This window comes from Vulpes vulpes, chromosome 15, assembly GCF_048418805.1.
Source record: "Vulpes vulpes isolate BD-2025 chromosome 15, VulVul3, whole genome shotgun sequence".
Classification (NCBI taxonomy): Eukaryota; Metazoa; Chordata; class Mammalia; order Carnivora; family Canidae; genus Vulpes; species Vulpes vulpes.
The window spans coordinates 81,612,121-81,636,387 of record NC_132794.1 but is presented as its reverse complement, the minus strand read 5'-3'; the positions used below and the strand labels follow the sequence as shown (position 1 = coordinate 81,636,387).

The 24,267-nt window shown below is 37.9% G+C and overlaps 1 protein-coding gene across 2 annotated transcripts in view; it reads left to right on the top strand.

Moving 5' to 3' along the window:
- BMS1 (BMS1 ribosome biogenesis factor) overlaps nucleotides 1-18,304 on the top strand; it is a 53,200-nt gene extending 34,896 nt beyond the window's left edge. The window contains exons 14-23 of one of the 2 annotated variants that reach the window (XM_025990462.2): nucleotides 6,491-6,564; nucleotides 7,214-7,390; nucleotides 10,413-10,601; nucleotides 10,690-10,870; nucleotides 11,082-11,140; nucleotides 12,307-12,429; nucleotides 13,373-13,520; nucleotides 13,872-14,047; nucleotides 16,353-16,514; nucleotides 17,776-18,304. In XM_025990462.2, the coding sequence (XP_025846247.2) occupies nucleotides 6,491-6,564; nucleotides 7,214-7,390; nucleotides 10,413-10,601; nucleotides 10,690-10,870; nucleotides 11,082-11,140; nucleotides 12,307-12,429; nucleotides 13,373-13,520; nucleotides 13,872-14,047; nucleotides 16,353-16,514; nucleotides 17,776-18,006 (1,520 nt within the window). In that variant the 3' untranslated portion in view covers nucleotides 18,007-18,304. The remainder of the gene's footprint in view (nucleotides 1-6,490; nucleotides 6,565-7,213; nucleotides 7,391-10,412; nucleotides 10,602-10,689; nucleotides 10,871-11,081; nucleotides 11,141-12,306; nucleotides 12,430-13,372; nucleotides 13,521-13,871; nucleotides 14,048-16,352; nucleotides 16,515-17,775) is intronic. The other variant, XM_025990473.2, reaches the window with a different exon arrangement.
- Nucleotides 18,305-24,267: the final 5,963 nt, after the last annotated feature.

The window sequence follows — 24,267 nt, the reverse complement described above, 5'->3', positions numbered from 1 at the left end:
GGTAATCCCATTTCATTTTTGGTACTGGTGGATTGTGTCCTCCTCCTTTTTATCTTTGTCAGTGAAGTTTATTAATTTTGATTTTTTTTCAGATAATCAGCTTTTGGTTTCATTAATTTCTGTGTTCCAGTTTTCAATTTTATTGGGTTTTGCTCTTTATTATTTCTGTTCTTTGCTTCTTTATGGTTATTTTGTACTTTTCAGTTTTCTTAGATTATTGGTTTGAGACCTTTTCTCATTTCTGATGTGAGCATTTAGTGCTGTAAATTGCTTTCTCTGTACTGCTTAGCCTTTTCCCCCAAATGTTTATGTCGTATTTCCATTTTCATTCAGTTCTATGCATTTTTATATTTCCTTTGAGAATTCTCTTTGACTCGTGCATTTAGTGTGTTGACTACAAAATGTTTAGAAATTTTCTTGTCTGTTACTGATTTTCAGTTTAATTCCAGTGTATTCTAAGAACAACTCATGATTCCATGTTTAGATTTGCTTTATTGCCCAGATTGTGCCTTGTCTTGATAGATGTTCTGTGGCTGCTTTAAAGATTTTGTATTCTGCTCTTGGTTATCATCTTCCATATGTCTTTAGATTCTGTTGAGTTGGCTATATTGTTCAAATCTTCTATGTCTTTGCTGATTTTCTGACTAATCTTATCAGTTGCCAAGAGGAGGATATGAAGTCGCCATGTATTATTTTGGACTTCTCTTTCTCTTTCAAGCTCTGTCAATTTTTGCTTCTTGTATTTGAGGCTCTGTTTAGTGCACACACATTTAGGATTGTTATGTGTTCTTGGTGGATTGTCCTTTTGTTGTTACATATTATTGTCACCTCCTATTTACCCATTGGTGAAGGAGAGATTCCAGGCCTAAGGTTATGGATATGGCTGAACACACAATATCTGACACTACACAGATAAACGGTTGACAGCAATTTATTAGTCACATACACTCACAGCTTGAGGGAAGAGAACACTGCATGCCATGAAGAGATTGAACAAGCACGGTTTTTGGGAGATAGGCTTTGTACCTAAAGGAGCATAGGATGACCATTGGTTCCCTTGACAGGATGTGATCAATGTGTTTGAATAAATTCATGGGCTGGCAGAGAAGTGAAGTGAAACCAGAGAGGGATAGGTGGGGTGCAGGTGATCCAACTGAAAAAAAACTATCAGGATGGGGAGCCTTTCCTATAGGGCGGGAACATATCTGGCACGCATACTCACAGGTAGACCTTTGGGACCCTGTGAAGCTCCAAAATGTCAAGGCAGCCCATGAAATTTTAGGTCTTCCAGTTTAGTTAAGTCCTTCTTTGGCTCTGATAATCTTTGCTCTAAAGTTTATTTTATGATTGAATAATTTAGCTATTCTTGCTTTTTTAAAAGATGAGTTGCACAGTGTATATTTCTTTTTTCTTTTGCTTTTAACTTGTTTGTGAGTTGTTAATTCTAAGGGGAGTTTCTTGTAAACAGCATATATAGTAGGTTATGTGCTTCTACCCTCTCTGTCAATCTGTATTTTGATTGGTATATTATGCCATTTACACTTAAGGTACTTACTGATATGCAATTATGTAAGTCTGATATTTTACTATTTTGTTTGTTTACTCTGATTCTAGTGCTTTCCTCTGTTTTCATTTTCTTTCTTCTCTCATGACATATTTACAGTGTTTTTGAGTGTCTCTGTCTAGTTTTTCCTCTGTTTTCATTTTCTTTCTTCTCTCATGACATATTTACAGTGTTTTTGAGTGTCTCTGTCTAGTTTTTATAGTGGCTGCTCATTGTAATGTATTAGCCTGCTGGTGCCAACATTTTATTATTTTGAGTAACATGTGGAAACTATTCTTCCATTTCAGTCTCTTTATCTTTCACGCTTTTATTTATTTTTTTCTTTCACACTTTTAAATATTATTGGCTTCAGTATTAGGTAGTGCTATAATTTTTTTCAATAATCAAATATGACTTTAAAAAGTCATAAGGGGATCCCTGGGTGGCGCAGCGGTTTGGCGCCTGCCTTTGGCCCAGGACGCGATCCTGGAGACCCGGGATCGAATCCCACATTGGGCTCCCAGTGCATGGAGCCTGCTTTTCCCTCTGCCTGTGTCTCTGCCTTTCTCTCTCTCTGTGACTATCATAAGTAAATAAAAATAAAAAAAATAAAAAGTCATAAGAAGAAGGCTATTTTATTGTATGTATCCGTATTTCTGGTCTTTTGTCTGTGTTTTCTTTTTTCCCAATGGTCCCAGATTTCTTTATCATTTACTCACTGCTTAAGAACTTTATTTAGCCATTTTTATTTATTTTTATTTATTTTTAATTTTTTCTTTTTTTTTTTTTCAAGATTTTATTTATTTATTCATGAGAGGCACAGAGAGAGAGAGAGGCAGAGACACAGGCAGAGGGAGAAGCAGGCTCCATGCAGTCCTGACATGGGACTCGATCCCAGGTCTCTAGGATCACACCCCAGGCTGAAGGTGGTGCTAAACCGCTGAGCCACCGGGGCTGCCCTATTTAGCCATTTAAAAAAATATATTTTATTTATTTGAGAGAGAGAGGGAGCGAGAGTGAGCAGAAGTGGGGGACAGAGGGAAAGGGAGAAGCAGGCTCTTCACTGAGCAAGGAGCCCAATGCGGGGCTCGATCCCAGCACCCTGAGATCATGACCTGATCCAAAGTCAGACACTTAACTGACTGAGCCACCCAGGTACCCCACTTCAGCCATTTTTTAAGGGTAGGTATGCTAGTGACAGATTCCTATAGTTGTTCTCCATCTGAGAATGTTTTTATTTCCAACTCTTCCTTTCTGAAGGATAGTTTCACTGGATATAGAATTCATAGCTGACAGTTCTTTTCTTCAGCATGTGAAAAATGTTGTACCACTTCTTCTGACCTCTGATTTCAGAAGAGAAATACACTGTCATTTTGAATTGGTGTGAATCTGTTCTTTCTTTCTGGCTGCTCTCAAGATTTTTATCTTTGTTTTCAGTTTTCAGAAGTTTGATTGGTGTAGATTTCATTGGGTTTATTCTTTTTGAAATTTGCTCAGCTTCTTGAATCTGTTAAGTATATGTCATTTACCAAATTTGGGAAGCTTCAGTCATTATTTCTTTCAATTCAGGTATCCCATGTAAAATCATGTAAATTGTGGATCTCTTGTTTCTCGTGCCCCAGGTGCACGAGGCTCTGCTCATTTGATTTTTGGCTATTTTTCTCTGTGTTGTTCGTACTGGACGAATTTTCTTGATGTGGCCTCAAATTCTCTGATTCTGTCCTCTGTCATCTCCACTCTTACTATTGAGCCCATCTAGCAAGCTTTTAAAATCTATTGTTATTTTTCAGTTCTGTAATTTTTATTTTGGTTCTTCAGTTTCTTTGCTGAGATTTTCAGTTTTTTGGTTATTGCCGAAGGATTTGTAGTTACTTGGATGAAGCATTTTTGTAATAGCTGCCGTAAGATAGAAGTCAGTTAGTTTCAAAATTTGATTCATTTTATTGTTGGTGTCAGTTGTCTTTTCACATTTCAGTTAAAATTATATCAATTTGGGGTATGACAGGTGGTTTTCTATTGTATCCTACACATTTTGAATAAGTTAGGAGATAGTGGATCCTATGTAATCTTTTTATTTTAGCATGCAGTCATCTTGTTTAGGTTTAGTGTACAGGTCCTGGTCTACTTTATGGGCTATGGTTCCAATGATAATTTAATTTTAGAGCCTTTATGGTACTCTTTTGATCTGCTTAGTTTATCTGATGCCACTAGTCTGCAGATGCCACCTGAGGAGACAGAGGAGCTTCCGTAATCTGGGCCCCCTGTTGTGGCTAGGTAGGGGAAGGTTGTCTTGGCCTGTGGGGCTAGTTTGCTTGTTGTGGGGGGATCTTTGCTGGTCCTGCCTGGGCACACATGAGGAGGAGAGCCTCATGCCTGGCACAATCTCCCTTTGCCAATAACCTTTCACCACCTGGTATATCTTGGTGGAGGAAAGGAGATTCAGGATCTTCGGAGAAGGCAAACTTCCCCTCATCACTTATTGTCAGTGGGGCTTTGAAAGAACCCCCCTTGCCAGTGCTGCCTGGTTTACCTGGTGTTGCTGCTAAGATTAGAGTTTGATTTGGGAGAAGATTGAGTCTACCTGGTCTACCTTCTGTTGCTAGCTTGGAGATTGGTAAATAGTGGCTCTGAATTGCCTTTCTGTGGGTTGTGGTATAGTGAGCCACTGGCTATTATGTCATTCCTCCTGTCCTGGGGCCCCTCACCAGCCCTTTTTTCTTTACACCTTTCAGAGTTCTTTGGTTTTCCTTGGACTCTTGGGTTATTTTTGGAGTTGGTTATACTTAGATGAGAGGAACGGAGGAAATAAGTCTATACTATCTTTTCCAGACAGAAATCCGTGGTGGTATTTTTTTTTTTAATTTTAGTTTTAGTAGTTAACATACATTGTTATATTAGTTTCAGGTGTACAATATAATGATTCAACAGTTATGTATATTACTCAGTGCTCATCATGACAAGTGTACTCTTAATCCCCCTATTTCACTCATCTCCCGACCACCTCTCCTCTGGTAACCATTGATTTGTTCTCTATAGTTAAGAGAGATTTTTGGTTTGTCTCTTTTTTCCCCCTTGCTTGTTTGTTACTTATGTTCTACATATGAATGAAATCATATGGTGTCTGTCTTTCTCTAACGAATTTTGCTTAGCATTGTACTCTCTAGATCCATTCATATTGTTGCAAATGGCAAGATTTCTTTCTTTTGGATGGCTGAATAAAATCCATTATTGTGTGTGTGTGTGTGTGTGTGTGTGTGTGTATACACCACATCTTCTTTATACATTCATCTATCGATGGATGCTTGGCCTACTTCCATAATTTGACTATTGTAAATAATGCTACAATAAACATAGGGATGCATATATCCTTTCAAATTAGTATTTGTATATTTTTTGGATAAATACCCAGTAGTGCAGTTACTGGATCATATGGTAGTTCTATTTTTAACTTTTTGAGGAACCTCTGTACTGTCTCCCTGCACCAGTTTGCATTCCTACCAACAGTGCACAAGAGTTCCTTTTTTTCCATGTCCTTGCCAACACTTGTTTTCTGTGGTTTTTATTTTAGCCATTCTGACAGGTGTGAGTTAGAGCTCATTGTGGGTTTGATTTGCATTTCCCTGATGATGAGTGATGTTGAACATCTTTTCATGTGTCTCTTGGCTAGTGGAGAAATGTCTATGTCTTCTGCCCATTTTTAATTGAATTACTTTTTTGTGTGTGTGTTGAGTTATATATATATATATATATATATATATATATATATATATATATAGCTATATAGAATCATATGTATATATATGATTCTAACCCTTTATTGAATATGTCATTTGCAGATATCTTCTCCCATTCAGTAGGTTGTCTTTTCTTGATGGTATTTTTTATTAGAACTGTGACAAAGGGAGAGTTGACATCTTTCTGATATTGAGTCTTCTTTTTCCAATATATGCAAATCTTTATTTGTTCAGTAGATAATGTTAACAATACCTACTTCATTGGGTCATGTTGAAGAATGTAGTTAATGCCAATTAAAGTATTTAAAGCAGTGCCTTGTCTGTAAAGCACTTGACAGTGTTAGCTCATGTCTATTCCATGTGTTTGGTAGCATATTAAACTTTTTTAAGTTTTTAAAATAAAGCTCCAGCACATTTCTTGTTAGGTTTATTCCTAAGTATTTTATCCCTTTTTTTTTTTCTTTACAACCAGAATCTTCCCATCTATTTTATCTTCTTTGGTTCTTTGGCTCTTATATGAAAATGTTTTATCTAAACATTGCTTCCCAAAGGAGTTTTAGTGTCTTTTTCTTTTAAGGATAGAACCCATAGCTAAACTTAGAGCTTTAAAAACATGGAATTAATGAGTTCTTCATGTGGTTCAGCATTGTTTTGGGTATGATTCTTACTCTAATTACTGTACTTTATTTAATCTAAGATTTTTCCTAGGTAGGCCATACATCGTTTAGTGTTGCTTCTACTACTGAGACTCTTTGCCCTATGTGCTGTTAATCAAGCCATGGTTTTTTCATATTTTGTGTGTGTGTGTGTGTGTGTGTGTGTGTGTGGTTTTTTTTTTGTTTTGTTTTGTTTTGTTTTCATGTTACTGTTGATCTCGGGGACTCCCCTCTAGGGCCATGCATGTATCTCTGTGCATCTCTGCTATGAAGTGTTTACTACCTGTATTAGAAAAATAGCTCTTGGCTAAGTGGGATATCAAAGAAAAGTAAGGAAATATGGGTTGAGTCCATGTGCTTCATCCAAAAAGGTGATGAAATACTGACAGTTTAACAAGAAAAAGAAGCCAGTGTAAGTACAGGATTCTCCTAGGGTGTGTAGTAATAAGAGGGATAAAAACGAAATTTGGGCTTCAGAGTACACAGTGAACCTGGTGGTGCTGCAGTGTCATATGCAAGCCCTATTCATAGAAGACATTTGGGTGTTCTTTTCCCAGAAGAGCTCTATGGTGACTTTGAAGACCTGGAAACAGGGGACGTGCACAAGGGAAAATCAGACCCAGATACTCAGGTATGATTTTGCCATGGCTGGCAGTCAGTCACTGGTCACTATGTTCTGAGAGAGGCCCATATTAAGAAACGCAGATCTTATTTATCTGTGTAGATTATAGAGTGGATAGATTCCTTCCTAAAAATATGGAGATTGGGAACAAATCAAAGTTGTTGGTTTGTTATTCGTGAACTTTTGGGTGACACCTACTTACTTCTTGTTGTCATTATGATTCTTCAGTCATTGAAAGTTTAGCTCCCGAGTCACCATCTTTCTTTCTACCATTCCTTTTGCCATCATTCTCCTCTTCTTAAATTTAAGTACCATTTAAAAGAATTAAATACGTATTCTCCCTAATATTTCTTTAAAACCGTGTCTGGGGAGTATCAGAGTGGGGACACTTGCTGTTATTTTTATTCATATTTGGCATTCCCAGCAAGATTAAGAAGCCACAGTTTATTGTAATGTAGATGTTTAAATGTCTCTTACAGTAGTACATGTTATTTAGAACCAAAGGCTGTGTTTTAGTTTGTTTTGTTTTTTGTTTTGTTTTCATGATGATCATAACCAAGATTTTTGCAGCTCAGATAGAACTTTAAAAATATGCTTTAATGTTTAAAGAAAAGATTTCCACAGACTTTTACGAAATTTTCTCGTCTCTAAATTTAAGATTGAAGATGTAGAAGAAGTTAATAAGGAAGAAATTGACCCCAGTACAGAGGAAAGTGCCAGGAAAAAGCATTTGGATAAGAAGAGAAAATTGAAGGAGATGTTTGATGCAGAATATGATGAAGGAGAAAGCACATATTTTGATGATCTTAAAGGAGAAATGCATAAACAAGCACAGGTAAGAAAACTTGGTTCCTATCAAGTTTTATTTCAAGCCTTTATTTCAAGGCTATAATTGTATTGTGAATACATAATTTTGTTTAGGTCTCTGCTTCCTGACCTGCTTCTGTGCCTCTGGTTTGGACTCTTAGGTCAAGATGCAGATGAGTCTGTTTATTCATGCAGTCATCTGATTATGATCACTGGCAAAGATATCGGTGTCTATTTTGTACCAAGCATTGAGGAAGCAAAAATGACTGAGACAGGCAGCAAGTGTTGAGGATTTCATGCTGTTAGTGACTTGAGACAGTGTGTTTCATTAGTGCAGGCATTGCCGAAGCATTCTCAGTACTGCTCCCTGGAACCATAATTAATTTGAATGGCTGGGTGATTCTTGCACCTACCAGTGCTTGTGCACACACCTGTGCTCTCCAGGGAAGCTTTTCTAAAAACTTACCTTGGTCAGAGTTCAGAGGATATTTCAAGTGCCAGGTTAGATGAGGAGATAAAGGGAACATGTGGAATACTGAAAAGAAGATGGTCTGGCCCCCCTGCTGGGGACGCAGAACAGACTGAGTTGATGATGTGCCTCTGAAGGAGACACAAAGATGTATATGCAGTTGATGGCGAGTGTTTGAGTTGTGCTTTGACAAAGGGGTCCCAAGGATTCCTATAAGCTAGAACATACCTTAATACACTTATATAGGTTAAGGATATGATTTGTGAAAATGTGGTCACAGGTTTTGCCCAATTTAGGCCTTCATCTATTCAAAGAAAGTATCTCTTGTTTAGTCATTAACATAGTGGCTCCAACTCTATACTGGCCTTTGATAGAAGTAACTAAGACATGTAAAGCTAGTTCTGAAGCCTTTGCTTCAGTCCATTTATAACTTAAAATCACCTAGAATCTTGTGTCCTGTTGTAAAGGGCTTTGAATTTTTTATTCTGAGTGAAATGGCGACCCATGGGAGTTTTTCTTTTTTAAAGATTGATTGATTGATTGATTGATTGATTGATTTATGATAGAGAGAGAGAGAGAGACAGAGAGACAGAGACAGTGACACAGGAGGAGGGAGAAGCAGGCTCCATGCCAGGAGCCCGACGTGGGACTCGATCCCGGGACTCCAGGATCGCGCCCTGGGCCAAAGGCAGGCGCTAAACCGCTGAGCCACCCAGGGATCTCCCATGGGGGGTTTTGAACAGAGTAAAGACATGTATGACCTGCATACCTTTGAAAGGATTGCTGTGGCAAGAGTAAGATTAAGGTGATTCAACCCTGGGGGGGTAAGGAGGTATGTGGAAGTGAAAGAAAGAGTCAAATTCTGGATATACTTTTGAAAGGTATATCAAAGATAGCTTGACTGTGGGGCATGTGAGAGGAAACAAGGATGACTTGCTGGAAGGATTGAGTTGTCAGTAAGGTAGGAAAGACTCTAGTTAGCGTAGGTTTGTCTAGGAAGATGAAGTGTAGAGCTGTCAGGTTGGAGGTCTCTCTCAGACAAGTGGAGCATCAAGCAGTCAAGGAGGAGCCCTTGAGAGAGGTTGGGGCCAGGGACTTAGATGGACAGTTCTCAGCATCTTGATGCTGCTTAAAGCCATGGAATAGATGGAATGCCCTGGGAAGTGAGCGTGGAGTCAGGAGAGGACTGATAGTGGGTACTCCATTGACAGAGGCTGGGTGGAGAGGATAAAGCAGCAGTGGAGATTGAGCAGTGAAAGCTAAGAGAACACAGAGTATGCTGGAAGCCACTGGAGAAAGAGGGATAAAGTATTCAAATCCTGCTGATGTGTTAACTACAATGAAGATAAAATTGACAACTGGATTAGAATGTGGAAGCCCTATGTGATTTTGGCAAGCATTTTTATGGAATGTGGGTTAAAGTCCAAGTTGGGGGAATTTAAGAGAATGGGAGCAGAGGAACTGGAGACTATGAGCACAGAAAACTTATGAGCCATTTTACTTCAGAGAGAAGCAGAGAAATTGGGCAGTAGTTGGAGGAAGTAGAGTCAAAAGAAGATGTTAAGAAGAGAGAAATAATAGGCAAGACCTGTTGGAATGAAGTTCAGTAGGAGTGGATATTATCTAGTACATAAATGAAGTTTGGCATAAAATAATCTGTAGCAACTGCCCAGTAGAACTTTCTATAATAATGGAAAGGTCCATCTGTGCTGGCTTATATGATAGCCACTAGCCATGTGTTGATACTAATCACTTGAAATGTGACTGCTGTGACCAGGGAACTGAATTTAAAATTTTTAATTATTAAAATAATTAAATAATTAAAATTTTAATTATTTTCATTAATATAATAAGTAATAAATATTATAACAATAACAAGATATAATAAAAGTCTGGATGTGGGTGTAAACCCTGGTAGGGGTGGCAGTGGAAATTCTCTTAGACTGCTTAGCTTTGGGGGCGCCATGGTGGCTCAGCTAGTTAAGTGTCTGCCTTCTGCTCAGGTTGTGATCTCCGGGGCTTGAGGGTCTTGTGATCAAGCCCCATGTCAGGCTCCCAGCTCAGTGGGGAGTCTGCTTCTCCCACTTCCTCTCTCCCTGCTTGCTCACTCTCTATCTCTCTCTATCCCCCTTTCTCAAATGAATAAATAAAATTAAAAAAAAAAAAGACTGCTTAGTTTTTCAGTGAATTAAGAAACAGTCAACAGCTGAGAGTGAGGATGAGGGAGGAGATACTGGATATTTGAAGAAAGGAGAAATATGAAATAACTTTTTGGAGAGTAAGAATAGAAAGTGCGGATTGGGAGGTTGAGAGTATTGGCTAACCAGCATTAAGTGTTGCTTTCAGAGTGGTTTGCATTTGCTGTACCTTGGAGCAACAAAGAAGAAAACAGTTGGGACATATACTGAACAAACTGTAAAGATAAGAATGTATGTTATTTTTAATTAGGATAAAGCATAAGTGATATGTCCATGGTCCTTTATGAGAAAGTGCTCATTTTTTAAAATGTAAATTGTGTATTTATTAAAGATCACAGCATTGTGGGTTTTTTATTGTTTTTTTTTTCTGATCTCATATATAGCTTAACCGAGCAGAATTTGAAGATCAAGATGATGAAGCCAGAGTTCAATATGAGGGTTTTCGACCTGGGATGTATGTTCGAATTGAGATAGAAAATGTCCCCTGTGAATTTGTGCTTAACTTTGACCCCCATTACCCAATTATTTTGGGTGGTTTGGGCAATAGTGAAGGCAATGTTGGATATGTACAGGTAGGTATCCTTTGCTGCATGCTTGACAATTCGGGTTCTTCGGCCGTGCTTCCACCAGTAATCTAACTGAAATCTCTTCTCCCCTCAGATGCGTCTGAAAAAACATCGCTGGTATAAGAAAATCCTTAAGTCCCGAGATCCAATCATTTTTTCTGTAGGGTGGAGGAGGTTTCAGACTATTCCACTCTATTATATTGAAGACCACAATGGAAGACAAAGACTTCTAAAATATACCCCACAGCATATGCATTGTGGAGCAACCTTTTGGGGTAATATGTGATTAGAATAACTTGCTTGTAGGTTAACTTAAGCCTTTTAGGCTTCATCATTATAGTTTTGCTTTTCTCCATTAAATCCCAATTTATAAGAATTTTCTCTTTTTTTTTTTTTTTTTGAATTGAAGTACATATATATGTGAAACAGAATCCAAAGTTTGTGATTCACTGTATTTCTTTCTTATTTTTTTCTATTTTCTGTAAGGTCCGATCACTCCACAGGGAACTGGGTTCTTGGCAGTACAGTCTGTCAGTGGCATAATGGTAAATATCTTGAATGTTTTATTTTCCACATTGTGTCTGAGAAGTATGTCTTGGATATGGAATATGTACATGAAACTCTTTAAGTTGAAAATGACTTATTTTAATATTTATAGTAAAACTTCTCTTTGCTTTTAATTTTCCTACATCTTTTTTTTTTTTTTAAAGATTTTTATTCATTCATGAGAGACACAGAGAGAGAGAGAGAGAGAGAGAAGCAGAGACACAGGCAGAGGGAGAAGCAGGCTCCACGCAGGGAGTCTGATGCAGCACTCGATCCCGGGACTCCAGGATCATGCCCTGGGCCAAAGGCAGGCGCTTAACCGCTGAGCCACCCAGGGATCCCTTCCTACATCTTTTTAAGTAGGATGTGTGAGTGAAGAAGGGAGAGGTAGAATTATTAGGATACTGATGACATTTTATATTCTTACGCATTTTTTGGACTTTTAAAATTTTTTTTAAAGATTTATTTATTTTAGAGAGGGAGAGTGTGCACGCATGAGCAGAGTGGAGCCAGAGAGAGAAAAATCTTCAAGCAGACTCCCTGCTGAGCTTGGAGCTGAATGTGGGCCTCAAATCCCATAACCCTGAGATCATGACCCCAGCTGAAATCAAGAGTCAGATGTTTAATTTGCTTAGCTACCCAGGCACCCTTATTTTTGTAAAAGTTTAAGTAGTGCTCACCATGTGCTAAGCATTGTACTAGGTTCTAAGGATACATTGGATACAAGCTAGACATAAGACTACTCCCCTAGTAATTCTGGTTTAGCAAAAAGTATGTTCATACAGTCTTCATTTGATCAGTCAGTAGGTTTTATTGACTCTATTTGACAGAAAACAGAATAATGAGCAGATGAAAACTGCCCTGAGGGTCTGCAATTTATTTTCTTAAACATTGTAACCAAATTTTCATATTCCTTTCCATTCCAAATTGGCCATTGGTTTTGAAATGGTGTTATTGTGAAATCACCCTCCCAAGAATACTCAAGATATCACCATTAGTTTGGCTTATATATATATTATAGCTTCAGATTGCTTTGTTAAAATACTACTTTCTTTCTTAGGTGGTTGTAAGTGAAATGCACTTTGGTAATTTATTGCATCATAGAATTATAGTTTTTCTCTTGCTGTTATTATTCCTATATTCAAGTTTTGGGGGTTCTTCCTAGCCTGATTTCCGGATAGCTGCCACAGGAGTTATCCTTGATCTGGATAAATCCATAAAAATTGTGAAGAAATTAAAGCTAACTGGTTTTCCATATAAAATTTTCAAGAATACATCATTTATTAAGGTTCGTATATCTGTATACTCACATATTTATAAATGTGTATTTTATTGAAGGAGGAATGAAATATTTCTAAGATACAGTCTGATGTTTTCAAAAGAGTATTTACAATCTTGTATAAACTTGGTCTTTGATATTTTTGGTTTACTTCTTTGTATTAGTCTTGTCTATGTTACTTAAATATGCTCAAAATTTTAAGGTGAAGTTAATAGTGATAATAATCGAGGGGCTATTCCTTATTCTGTGTGAGACTGTGACAGAGCTAATATTGAAAATACATTATCTCGTTCACTGGGTTTTGTTTCCTGCCTTTTTGGTTTATATTAAGAAAGGGAGAGAATCATAGGTTTGTTAAACAGCTCAGTAGAAAAATAGACAAAGGTATTTTGTAAAATACTTATTGGCAGGGGTATGGAGAAATGGATACTCTGTTGTGCAGTTTAATGTGGGAGGGTAGTTTGAGTGACATTTATTGAGAATTTTATTATTAGTAGAGTTTCCATAAAAGTACAGAGTTAAGATGATCATAAAATATTCTTGTAATATCAGGTAATATCACCAGCATTTATCCAGCTCTCTTATCTTCTGAGCACGTGCACCTGAGTCCTAGGATATGAGCTGCAGCCCAGCTCTGGTTGGTGACAGCAAAGGCTATCTAAGCCAGTTCAGTCCAATAAATATCTTTTTGATCTTTTCTTCTACAAAGGCATCAGTGATGAGCATGCTAATGAACCTACAGTAGAATCTTGACTAATGTTATTTTTGGGAAGATGAAATAGAATTGTATTCTTTTTGACCTAGTAATTCCACTCATAGTGGGGAAAAAGCATTTTGATTATTTTATCACCATTAAAGAAGTTTTTGTTTGTTTTTTACCAACTATTTATTTGTGAACTAAGAAGTAAAATATCTGATTTTGTATGTATGATTTTTTTTCATATACCTATAGGGAATGTTTAATTCTGCCTTGGAAGTGGCCAAATTTGAAGGTGCTGTGATTCGAACTGTCAGCGGCATAAGGGGACAGATCAAGAAAGCACTCCGGGCTCCAGAAGGAGCTTTCCGGGCCAGCTTTGAGGATAAGTTGCTGATGAGTGGTAAATAAAACTTTCTGTGGCATAATCTTAACAGTGTGTTACCATTCATTATTGATTTCTAGCAAGTGTGGATTAGAGATTGTAGTTCAGGTTTTAGAAAATTGGAATCAGCTCTAGCTCTCCCCAGTTGAAGCATCTTATGCAGTATGCCAAGTCATGCTGTGTATGGAATCATGTGGTTCACACCCAGTAAAAGTTTTGTGATATTTAAGAGTAGTTTACTTGGTGAAGTTTCTTTTCAAAAACTGTGCAGCCAATTAGGATTTGGGGTGAATGTTTTGTTCTTTTGTTTGTTGAGATGGTTATGAATCTTCTTTTGAAAATGTTAAAGTAAGTTATCTTTCTTTCCAGATATTGTCTTCATGAGAACTTGGTATCCTGTCTCCATTCCAGCCTTCTATAACCCAGTAACATCTTTGCTGAAACCAGTTGGTGAGAAAGACACCTGGTCAGGAATGCGGACAACTGGTCAACTCCGGCTTGCCCATGGTGTCAAACTAAAGCCCAACAAGGATTCTTTGTATAAGGTACAGTCACTCACACATGTGCTCCATAGATGGGGGTCATCCAGATGCTCTGTACATAATGTTTTCTATGTTTTGAATTTTCAAGTAGGAAATCTACCATTAAATTTGAATGAACACATATATTCATAGAGTATTTTGGAAAGAATGCAGGAAAGTTGTAATAGTGGTTTTAATAGGTTGGAAAGGAGACAAACTTTTCATTGTATACTCTTTTGAACTGTTTTTTTCTTCACCATATACATGTATTACTTTTAAAAACATTAATATGCTAATTTTTATTGAAGCAGTATGAGTGGGTTTTTGTGGAAAGTTATAATAAACCTTGTAGTGAAATATTAACATAAATATAGAAAAATACACAAATCGTAAGCTCATGAACTTATTAACACACCCAAATTGCTGTCACCTGGATCAAGTAATAGAATTACCAGCACAACAAAAGCTCCCCCCCCCCTTATGATTTCTTCTAGTCACTACCCTACCTCCACCTCAAAGATAGCCATTCTCTGGACTCTTGACATGTAAATTAGTTCTGCTTGTTTTTTAGTTTTATAAATATAGCATATACTGTTTTGCCTGGTTTCAATTCATTCAGTTTTATGAGATTCATTCATGTTCTTGAAGATAGCAAATATTCATTTGTTATTATCGAGTAGAATTCTGTTGTGTTACAGTGTCCGTTTATTCATTAATGAACATAATTTCCAGTTTTTGGCTGTTATAAATGTTGCCCTGGGGACACCTGGGTGGCTCAGCGATTGAGCATCTGCCTTCAGCTTGGGGTGTGATCTCTGGATCAGGGATTGAGTCCTGCATCGGGCTCTTTGCAGGAAGCCTGCTTCTCCCTCTGCCTGTGTTTCTGCCTCTCTCTCTCTCTCTCTGTCTCTCATGAATAAATAACTAAAAATATTTTTAAAAAATAAAATAAATTAAATAAATAAATAAACAAATAAATGTTACCCTGAACACTAGGTGTGACTTGTTTGGTGTATATGTGCACACCTTTCCTTTGCATAGATTTCCAGCCCCCCCGCCCCAACCAGGTTGGGATTGGCAGATACGGTATGCATGTGTTCAGCTTCACTGTAGTATGCCTGGAGTATTGTGGTGTAGTATACCAGGTTAAACTCCCACCAACAGTAGTTGCTAGTAGTTGGCATCATTCAGTATTTTTTAAATACTAAGTTCTCGGTGCCTTTCAAAATCCCATTTCATTTGGATTTTGGTAGTTGAGAACTTTCATTATTTTCTTCACAGGTTAACAATGAATTTGAAACAATTTGTTTTAATGCAGGATAAATATAAATTATTCTATAATAAGAGGGGGTACAGGATACCTGTCTGCCATTCTGCTAGAAACTGAAGTTTCCCATGCATTGCTTTTTAAATAAAACAGTAATAAAATTTTGAATCATGTTACATAAATTTCTAATAAAGCACGCTACAGGACATGGTATCTATTGTGTGGTGCTTACTCTTTTTCAGAATGTGATTTCTCTGAGTTCCTTCATTCTAAGCATTTTAGGTTCTTCCTAAACAGAGAATATTGAATATTATTGTGGATGATGTCTTTAATAATAAATTTAAAGACATAGCAGAAATATTCTCAACATAGTGGACGGTTGACCTTGGTAAAAATCTAGGGCAAGACTTTCCACTTATTATTTTTGAGGCAGGTAAAAATTTTGGTCTTCTCAATTTAAGCTTAGGAATTAGATAACCTTAAAAATTGAATGTAGAGAATGTTTGGCCTTTATCTGTCATTAAAATCTCCTTGTTCTCAGCTGGCCTTCCATTGGAAACAGAATAAAGTTAAACTTCAACGAGGATCAGGTAGGGGGACACTTGAGCTGCTGCTGATTGGAGGAGGAACTATGTCCTTAAATCCACAGAAGTAGATAGTGAAGATGAACACCTAGGTTGTTAGGCTAGAAGAAACCACCTCAGTGCCCCACCCCACCCCCCGCAAAAAAGGGGGTTTTAATGGGTTTTCCATTAAAAGAAACTTGGGATCTGTTTATCTGCTCTGTTGAGCTCCCCATAGTTCATACCATAAATGTGGACACAGTTGATTTTTTGGGAGAATTTAAGTATATTCTGTGTATTTCTCTGTTTTGCCTACAACACTGTACATCCATTGAGGCAATCACATTTGATGGATGATTGAATCCTCATTTCTGATGATTAGTAGACTGATATTACTGATGATGTGGAAAAGCCAATCCATTGAGAAGATTTTTGGCACGTTTTAAATGCATATAGATCATAATTAAAATAACATCGCGGTGTTTCTTTTTCTTTTTAGCCAATCGTGAGGCAAAAGAAACATTTTAATTCACTGCACATTCCAAAAGCCTTGCAGAAGTCCCTGCCATTTAAGAACAAGCCTAAGACGCAAGCAAAGGCAGGCAAGATACCGAAGGACAGGCGGAGACCAGCTGTCATACGGGAACCTCATGAGAGGAAGGTACTGTCGATGGATGGCTTCCTACATGTTGCATTTAGATGTGAAAATAATGCTTTCAGAAGCACACTTGGTTTTTCTTTTCTTTTTTTTTTTTTTTAATTAATTTTTATTGGTGTTCAATTTACCAACATACAGAAAAACACCCAGTGCTCATCCCGTCAAGTGTCCACCTCAGGGCCCGTCACCCATTCCCCTCCAACACCCACCCTCCTCCCCTTCCACCACCCCTAGTTCGTTTCCCCAAATGAATGAGAACATACACTTATTCCCCAAATGAATGAGAACATACACAGTTTGTCCTTCTCCGATTGACTTATTTCACTCAGCATAATACCCTCCAGTTCCATCCACGTTGAAGCAAATGGTGGGTATTTGTCGTTTCTAATTGCTGAGTAATATTCCATTGTATACATAAACCATATCTTCTTTATCCATTCATCTTTCGATGGACACCGAGGCTCCTTCCACAGTTTGGCTATTGTGGCCATTGCTGATAGAAACATCGGGGTGCAGGTGTCCCGACGTTTCATTGCATCTGAATCTTTGGGGTAAATCCCCAACAGTGCAATTGCTGGGTCGTAGGGCAGGTCTATTTTTAACTCTTTGAGGAACCTCCACACAGTTTTCCAGAGTGGCTGCACCAGTTCACATTCCCACCAACAGTGTAAGAGGGTTCCCTTTTCTCCGCCTCCTCTCCAACATTTGTTGTTTCCTGCCTTGTTAATTTTCCCCATTCTCACTGGTGTGAGGTGGTATCTCATTGTGGTTTTGATTTGTATTTCCCTGATGGCAAGTGATGCAGAGCATTTTCTCATCACACTTGGTTTTTCTATTGCATTCTCATTTTTCATCAGGAAAGGAGAAGAGCCAGACTTATTCGAGGCACCAGAACCAGAAGTTAGAGGAAAGGCCAGAGTCCATTTCCCTTCTTTTGTTTAATCATGCTGTGTCTTATGCATTTTAATGGGAGAAATAGGTACCCAGCGAGCAAATCACTGTGTCTTAGTTGTACAGTGTCCAAAGTGATTAACAAAGGTGACTTTGTGGTGAAGGCCATTATTTCAGTATTTTGCTCCTACTTACGCCTCCATGCAATATGATTTCCTGGTTCCGTATAAATTTTCCCTGAGTTAATATTCATTTGGATCATGGATTGATTCTAGCTTTGATACATCAACTGAGGTGTTTAGGTTCCCTGAAACTTGGAAGGAATGCACGATGTCTGAGTATTCTGACGCTCACTGGGTTTTGTCCTTGTCAGATCCTTGCACTGTTGGATGCTCTGAGTACAGTGCACAGTCAGAAGATGAAGAAGGCCAAGGAGCAACGACATTTGCACAATAAAGAACACTACAAAGTGAAGCAGAAGGAGGAAGAAGAGAAACTGAAGCGACAGAAGGACCTCAGGAAGAAGCTCTTCCGAATTCAGGGTCAGAAAGAAAGGAAAAATCAAAAGTCCAGCCTGAAAGGGTCTGAGGAGCTATCAAAATGAGCTTCAGACAGACACTGTCATTTGGATCTGCAGAGAAGGATGGTTTCAAATATTACAGTATTTGTAAACTGACAGCAGGGCACTAGAGCCCAAGAAAGACCTTTGTTGGATTTGTTGCCTAGACTGTGCCTTGGAGAAGATAAATGGAAACTCTACTTATAGAACACCTATTCATTCTCAGCCTCTAGGTTATGTCAAGATTTAAAGGAATATTATTTATGCTTTTATAGATTCCTTCACATTCCTCTTACCTAATTTTTGTGCTCACAAAAATACCATTAAAATACTTTCCTGTTAATTTTGGCTTAATAGTTTTCATTAGGGATGAATGCTTGAGGATTGTGGACAATTGCTCATTCTGCCACCTTCATGATGATTTCCTCTTCCAGAGGGGGGAAAGTATTAACTTGAAAATTTAGCTTTAAAATTTTAGAAGAGAGTATATGGTCCATTGCATAGCTGAGTTTTCCAGAGGCCATGTGATGTGCAATAGCACAGTAGGCTGACTATAAATGAGAGAATTCAGCTGCTTCTATTGATTTATGTTACCATGTAATGGGCAAGTTTTTGTTCTTTTAAAACAAATAAAAAATACTTTCAAATTTTCTTAGCTTTCATTTCTTATATAGTGAAAATTGATAGATACAACCTACTTGAAGAAAAAGTCGTTGAAGTCCTCATTTTTAAGAGTATAAAGATCTTGAGATCCAAATACCTGGAAAGTGCTACCCTGAACTACTTCCTCCTGAGGTGGCCCCCTGTGCTGCTCACCAGCTCACAGTTCTGTACCCAGAACTTAATGCTAGGAGTTAGGCACCTTACAGGAGTACAGTAAATGCAGGGATGAATTAATTAAATTCCTGCTCTATCACTGAATGTACTTCGATTTTTTCCTTAGCTGCTAAGATGCTATGGCCTGGCAGCTAGAGTACAGGAAGACAGAAAAAGAGCTGCTGCTGAGCTTTCTGCCTCTTCCCTGTACCTTTCTAAACACACTTCACCTGCCCAAGACCAAGCAGTAGGTGGCCTGCCAGTCTCAGGGTTGGGGGGACTTAAATGTGATAGTGTGCTTTACAAACTGTAAGTTCTGGCAAAGTTAACTGTGTAATGAGATCCTCATAGGGAAGTTGTTATTTAAGTGGAGTTATTTTACCATCGTCTTAAAATTTCTTTTCCCTCCCATGGACTCCTGACTGAAGAGACAGAACTGAAGACTGACCTGGTACACAGGGCTGGCTCAGCTCAAGGAGACAGATCCCGCCCCACACAACTTTATGCTCTCCACTGAGGGTAGGCAGCAAGAACCGCAGCCTGGGGGGCCAGCATGGGCAGGCTTTCTCCTCTGGACAGTGCCTTCTGAATCTGATAGAAATATGATACTACCACATTAACTAATGCAGAGGAAGAAGAAACAGGTGAAGCGGACTTTATTTTTAATTTTTAAAATTTTATTTAAATTGATTTTGTCAACGTATAGTATAATATCTAGTGCTCATTACATCACGTGCCTTCCTTAATCCCCTCACCGAGTTACCCCATCTCCCCAGTCACCTCTCCTCCAGCAACCCTTTGTTTCCCAGAGTTAGGAGTCTCTCATGGTTTGTCTTCCTCTCTAATTTTTCACTACTCAGATTCCCCCCTTTCACTATTTCTTATATTCCCCATATGAGTGAAACCATATGATGATTGTCTTTTTTTTTTTGATGGCTAAGTAATATTCCATTGTGTGTATGTATGTATGTGTATATATACACACACATACAAGATATATATATATATATATATATATATATATATATATCACATCTTCTTTATCCATTCATTCATCTGTCAATGGACATCATAGCTTCTTCCACAGCTTGACTATTGTGGACATTGCTGCTATGAACGTTGCGGTGCGGGTGTACTGTCGTTTCACTGCCTCTGTATCTTTGGGGTAAATACCCAGCAGTGCAGTTGCTGGGTTGTAGGGTAGCTCTATTTTTAACTTCTTGGGGAATATCCATACTGTTTTCCAGAGTTGGCTATACCAGCTTGCGTTCCCACCAACAGTATAAAAGGACTCCCCTTTGTCCACATCCTTGCCAACATTTGTTGTTTCCATCTTGTTAATTTTAGCCATTCTCACTGTGTAAAGTGATATTGTGGTTTTGATTTGTATTATCAAATACATCACTTGTATTTGATGACAAGTGATGTGAACATATTTTCATTTGCTTGTTGGTCATCTGTAGATCTTCGTTGGAGAACTGTCTGTTCATGTCTTCTGCCCATTTCTTGACTGGATTATTTGTGAAACAAATTTAGTACCTTTATTTTTAAGCCAATATATCTAAAATGTTATCTCAACATACAATCAGTAGAAAAATCATTAATGAGATATTTGACATTTCTATTTTTTGCCTTCTTTGAAATTTGTGTCCTTTACTCTTACAGCAACTCAACTCAGATGTTAAATTTTGTGGAAAATACTTGATTTATAGTTAGATTTCATTAAATTTATAGTTTAAAAACTAAGATTCACATACCCTAGTTGTTTCAAATATAATTGAACTTACTATCATTTTTAAATTGAAATTAATTACAGTTAAACAAAACTAAACGTCCAGTTCTTAAGCAGCAGTCACACATTTCATTTGCTTGATAGTTTGCATAGCCCCGTGGCTATGTTGAGTACAGTGTGGCTCTATAGTGTAAGAGGACTGGGAAGGCTCCCTTAAAGGAAGCAAGTAACCTTTGATGCATGATCTGAAGAAGCAGGTTAACTTGGCAAAAGGTACGAGTGGGAAGGGGAAGAGTGTATCAGCTAGCAGGAATGTATGTACAAAGGCTCTGTGGCACAAGGCAGCACAATACCTGTAAGCCAGTGTGTTTGGAGCCAGGATGGGCAGAGGGTTTCAGCAAGGTGCAGAGGAAGGTAGAGAAGGAAATAGAGAGGCAGGCGATGAGGTTGCATTAAGATACTGTCTTTTATCCCAAGATACTGGAAAGCCCTTTGGAGGATGCTTAGCTTGGAAAACATGGTCAGATTTGTATTTTTGAAAATGTCTCTTTACTGCTGGATAGAGAATAGCATGGAGGGAATCCAGAGGTAAATCTTGGAAGGAGGTAGTTAGGAATACTGTCTGAAGCTTACGTTGACACACTGTCTGGGTTTAAGATACATTCCAAAGAGACATCAACACCTTCCTGGAAGTGGACTGTTACTAGCGAGGGGTCAAAATTGAACATAGGTGGATCTTAGTCTAGTATTCTTCCTACTAGTTCAGTATTTAAACACCTCAAAATCAGCAAGTCCAACCCATATAAGCAGAGCAGTGCTGCCCAAGAAGCCCAGTGATTATCTTGCAGTTCACTTGACTAGAGCTGAGCAGGTTTAGTTAAGCAAGGCTGTGCACAGAAGCTAGACGTGTAAGTGACATCAACAAATAGGACAGCCTGTCTTTCCCAGAGTCCTTACACTACTGTAGGCAAACTTGAACATCCCAAGTGCTGGAGTGTAGTTAGGGTCTGGGTAGTGGACTCTGGGCTCTGCCACTCACTGTGATGTGACTGGGCAAGTTCCTGAGTATCTCTGAGGTAGATCTTAGAAGGAGATTACATGACATTCTCAAAACAGAGCTGTGGTGTCCAGTAACATGCCAGTAGTTAGTAGGGTGGTGTGAGGGATGGTTGGGAGGGCTACCTTGCATAAGTTAGTACTTGAGAGAGACAGGATCATTTGGTATCTTGATTGCAGTAGAGGTTACATGAATATATATTTTAAAATATTATTCCCCACCACAGCTTTGTTCTGAGAATGCCATGTAAGTAGAATCATGAGGTATGTAATCTCTTGTAATTGGCTACATTCGATAAGCATCATGCCTTTGAGATTCATCCCAATTGTTCTGTGTATCAGTGATGCTTTCCTTTTGATTACTAAAGAGTATCCAACTGTATGTACTACGGTTGGTTATCCATTCACTAATGGAAGGACACTGAATTTTTCAGTTTGGAACAATTTATAAATAGAGCTGCTGTACACATTTGTGTGGAGGTTTTTGTGTGAACATAAGTTTTCATTACTCCAGGGTAAATACCTACGTGTCAGAGTAGGTCAGACTCTTCCAGAGTGGCTGTAGCATTTTTGCTTCCCCACCACCAGTGAGAGAGAGAGTCCAGGTGTACTCTGCCTCTTCCCTGTCACTTGGTACTACCAGTACTTTTCATTTTAGCCATCTAGTGGGTAGGTAGTGGTACTTGTTGTGGTTTTAATTCACATTTCCTTAATGACCAATAGTAGTGAACATCTTTTAATATGCTTACTTGACTTTCATATACAGTGACCTCTTTGGTGAAGTTTAGGTTCAAGCCTTTGCCTTCTTTTTATTTGTATTGTTTTCTTAATGTGGATTTAAAGAGTTCTTTGTACATTTTATTCCAAAGTCCTTTGTCAGATACATGATTTGCAAACATTTTCTCCTGGTCCACAGCTGTCTTTTCATTCTCTTAGCAGTGCCTCTTGCAAAGTGTTTTTAACATTTATCAAGTCTAATTTGTTAATTTTTTTCTTTTATGGGTTGTGTATTTGCTGTCATGACTAAGAACTCTTTTTAGTCCTAGGTCAAAAAGATTTTCTCCTGTTCTCTTTCTTAAAGTTTTAGAGCTTTATGATTTTCATTTTGAGTTAGCTTTTGTATGAGGTATAAGATTTGAATTGGGATGGGTTTTTGTTTTTTAACTTACAACCAGTTTTTCTGATGCCATTTGTTGAAAGACTATCCATTGAAATACCTTTGTATCCTTGTAAAAAATCAGTTGGGCACATTTGTGAAGGTGTATTTCTGGGCTCTCTCTTCTGTTCCACCGATTGAGGTGTCTAACTCCTTGGCACACAATTTATTATTGTAGCTTTATTTTTTTTAAGATTTTTTATTTTTTTATTTATTCATGAGACACAGGGAAAGAGAGAGGGAGAGAGAGGAAGGCAGAGACACCAGCAGAGGGAGAAGCAGGCTCCATGCAGGGAGCCCGATGTGGGACTCGATCCCGGGTCTCCAGGATCACGCCCTGGGCCAATGGCAGGCGCTAAACCACTGCGCCACCCAGGGATCCCTGTAGCTTTATATTAAGTCTCAAAATGGGGTAGTGAGATTCCTTTAAGTTTATTACTCTTTTTCAAAATTTTGGAGCTCATCAAGGGCCCTTCCCTTTTGATATAAATTTTAATAAACTTGCCTACATTTGCAAAAAAAAAATTCCTTCTGTGATTTTGACTGCATTAAATCTGTGAATCAATTTGGAGAGAGTTGGCAACTTTGCTCTGTTGGGTGTTCCAGTCTGTGAGCCTGCCATATCTCTCCATTTACCTAGAACTTCTTTGGTTTTGTTCACCATTTAATAGTTTTCAGCGTACAGATCCTATGCATGTTTTATTAGATTTATGTCTAGGTTTTTAATAATTTAATAATTTGGAGCCATTGCAAATAATACCAATTACTTAAAATTGTGTTCATATTATTGTTCACTGCTCGTTTTTATAGAAATGATTGATTCTTATGTGTTGAACTTCTATCCTGCAACTTTACTAGAACCATTTATCAGTCCTAGATCTTTTGTTATTGTTTTTTTTTAGTTGATTCCGTAGGATTCTATACATAGACTATCATGTTATCTGCAAATAGGGGCAGTTGTTATTCCTTCCTAACTGTATCCCTTTTTTTCTTGATATATTGGACTAGGTGGGACATTTCATATGTGGAACTGGAGTGATGAGTGTGGACATCTTTGCCTTGTTTCCAGTTTTTTAGTAGATGTTCTCTCTTTCTTAGTTTAAGGAAATTCCTCTCTATGTCTAGTTACCTGGGAATTTTTTTTTAAATCACAAATAGGTGTTGAATTTTGCCATGTGCCTTTTCTGTGCCAACTTGTATAATCATGTGGTTTTCATCTTTAGATTGTTAATGTGGAGGATTACATGGATTTATTTATCAAATAATGTGAACCAACATTGCATTCTTGGGATAAACCTCACTTGGATATGGCATAGTATTCTTTCATATGTGGAAAGAATTTTGTTATATTTGATGCACTGATGTTTTATTGAGTATTTTTGCATTCTGTGTTTGTAGAGGATATGGAACTGTAGAGTTTTTGTGTCTTTATCTGATTATGGTATCAGAGTAATGCTGGTCTTATAAAATGAGTTGGAAAATGTTCTTTCCCTTTCTATTTTCTGGAAGTGATTATGTGGAATTGATGTTACTTCCTTAAATATTT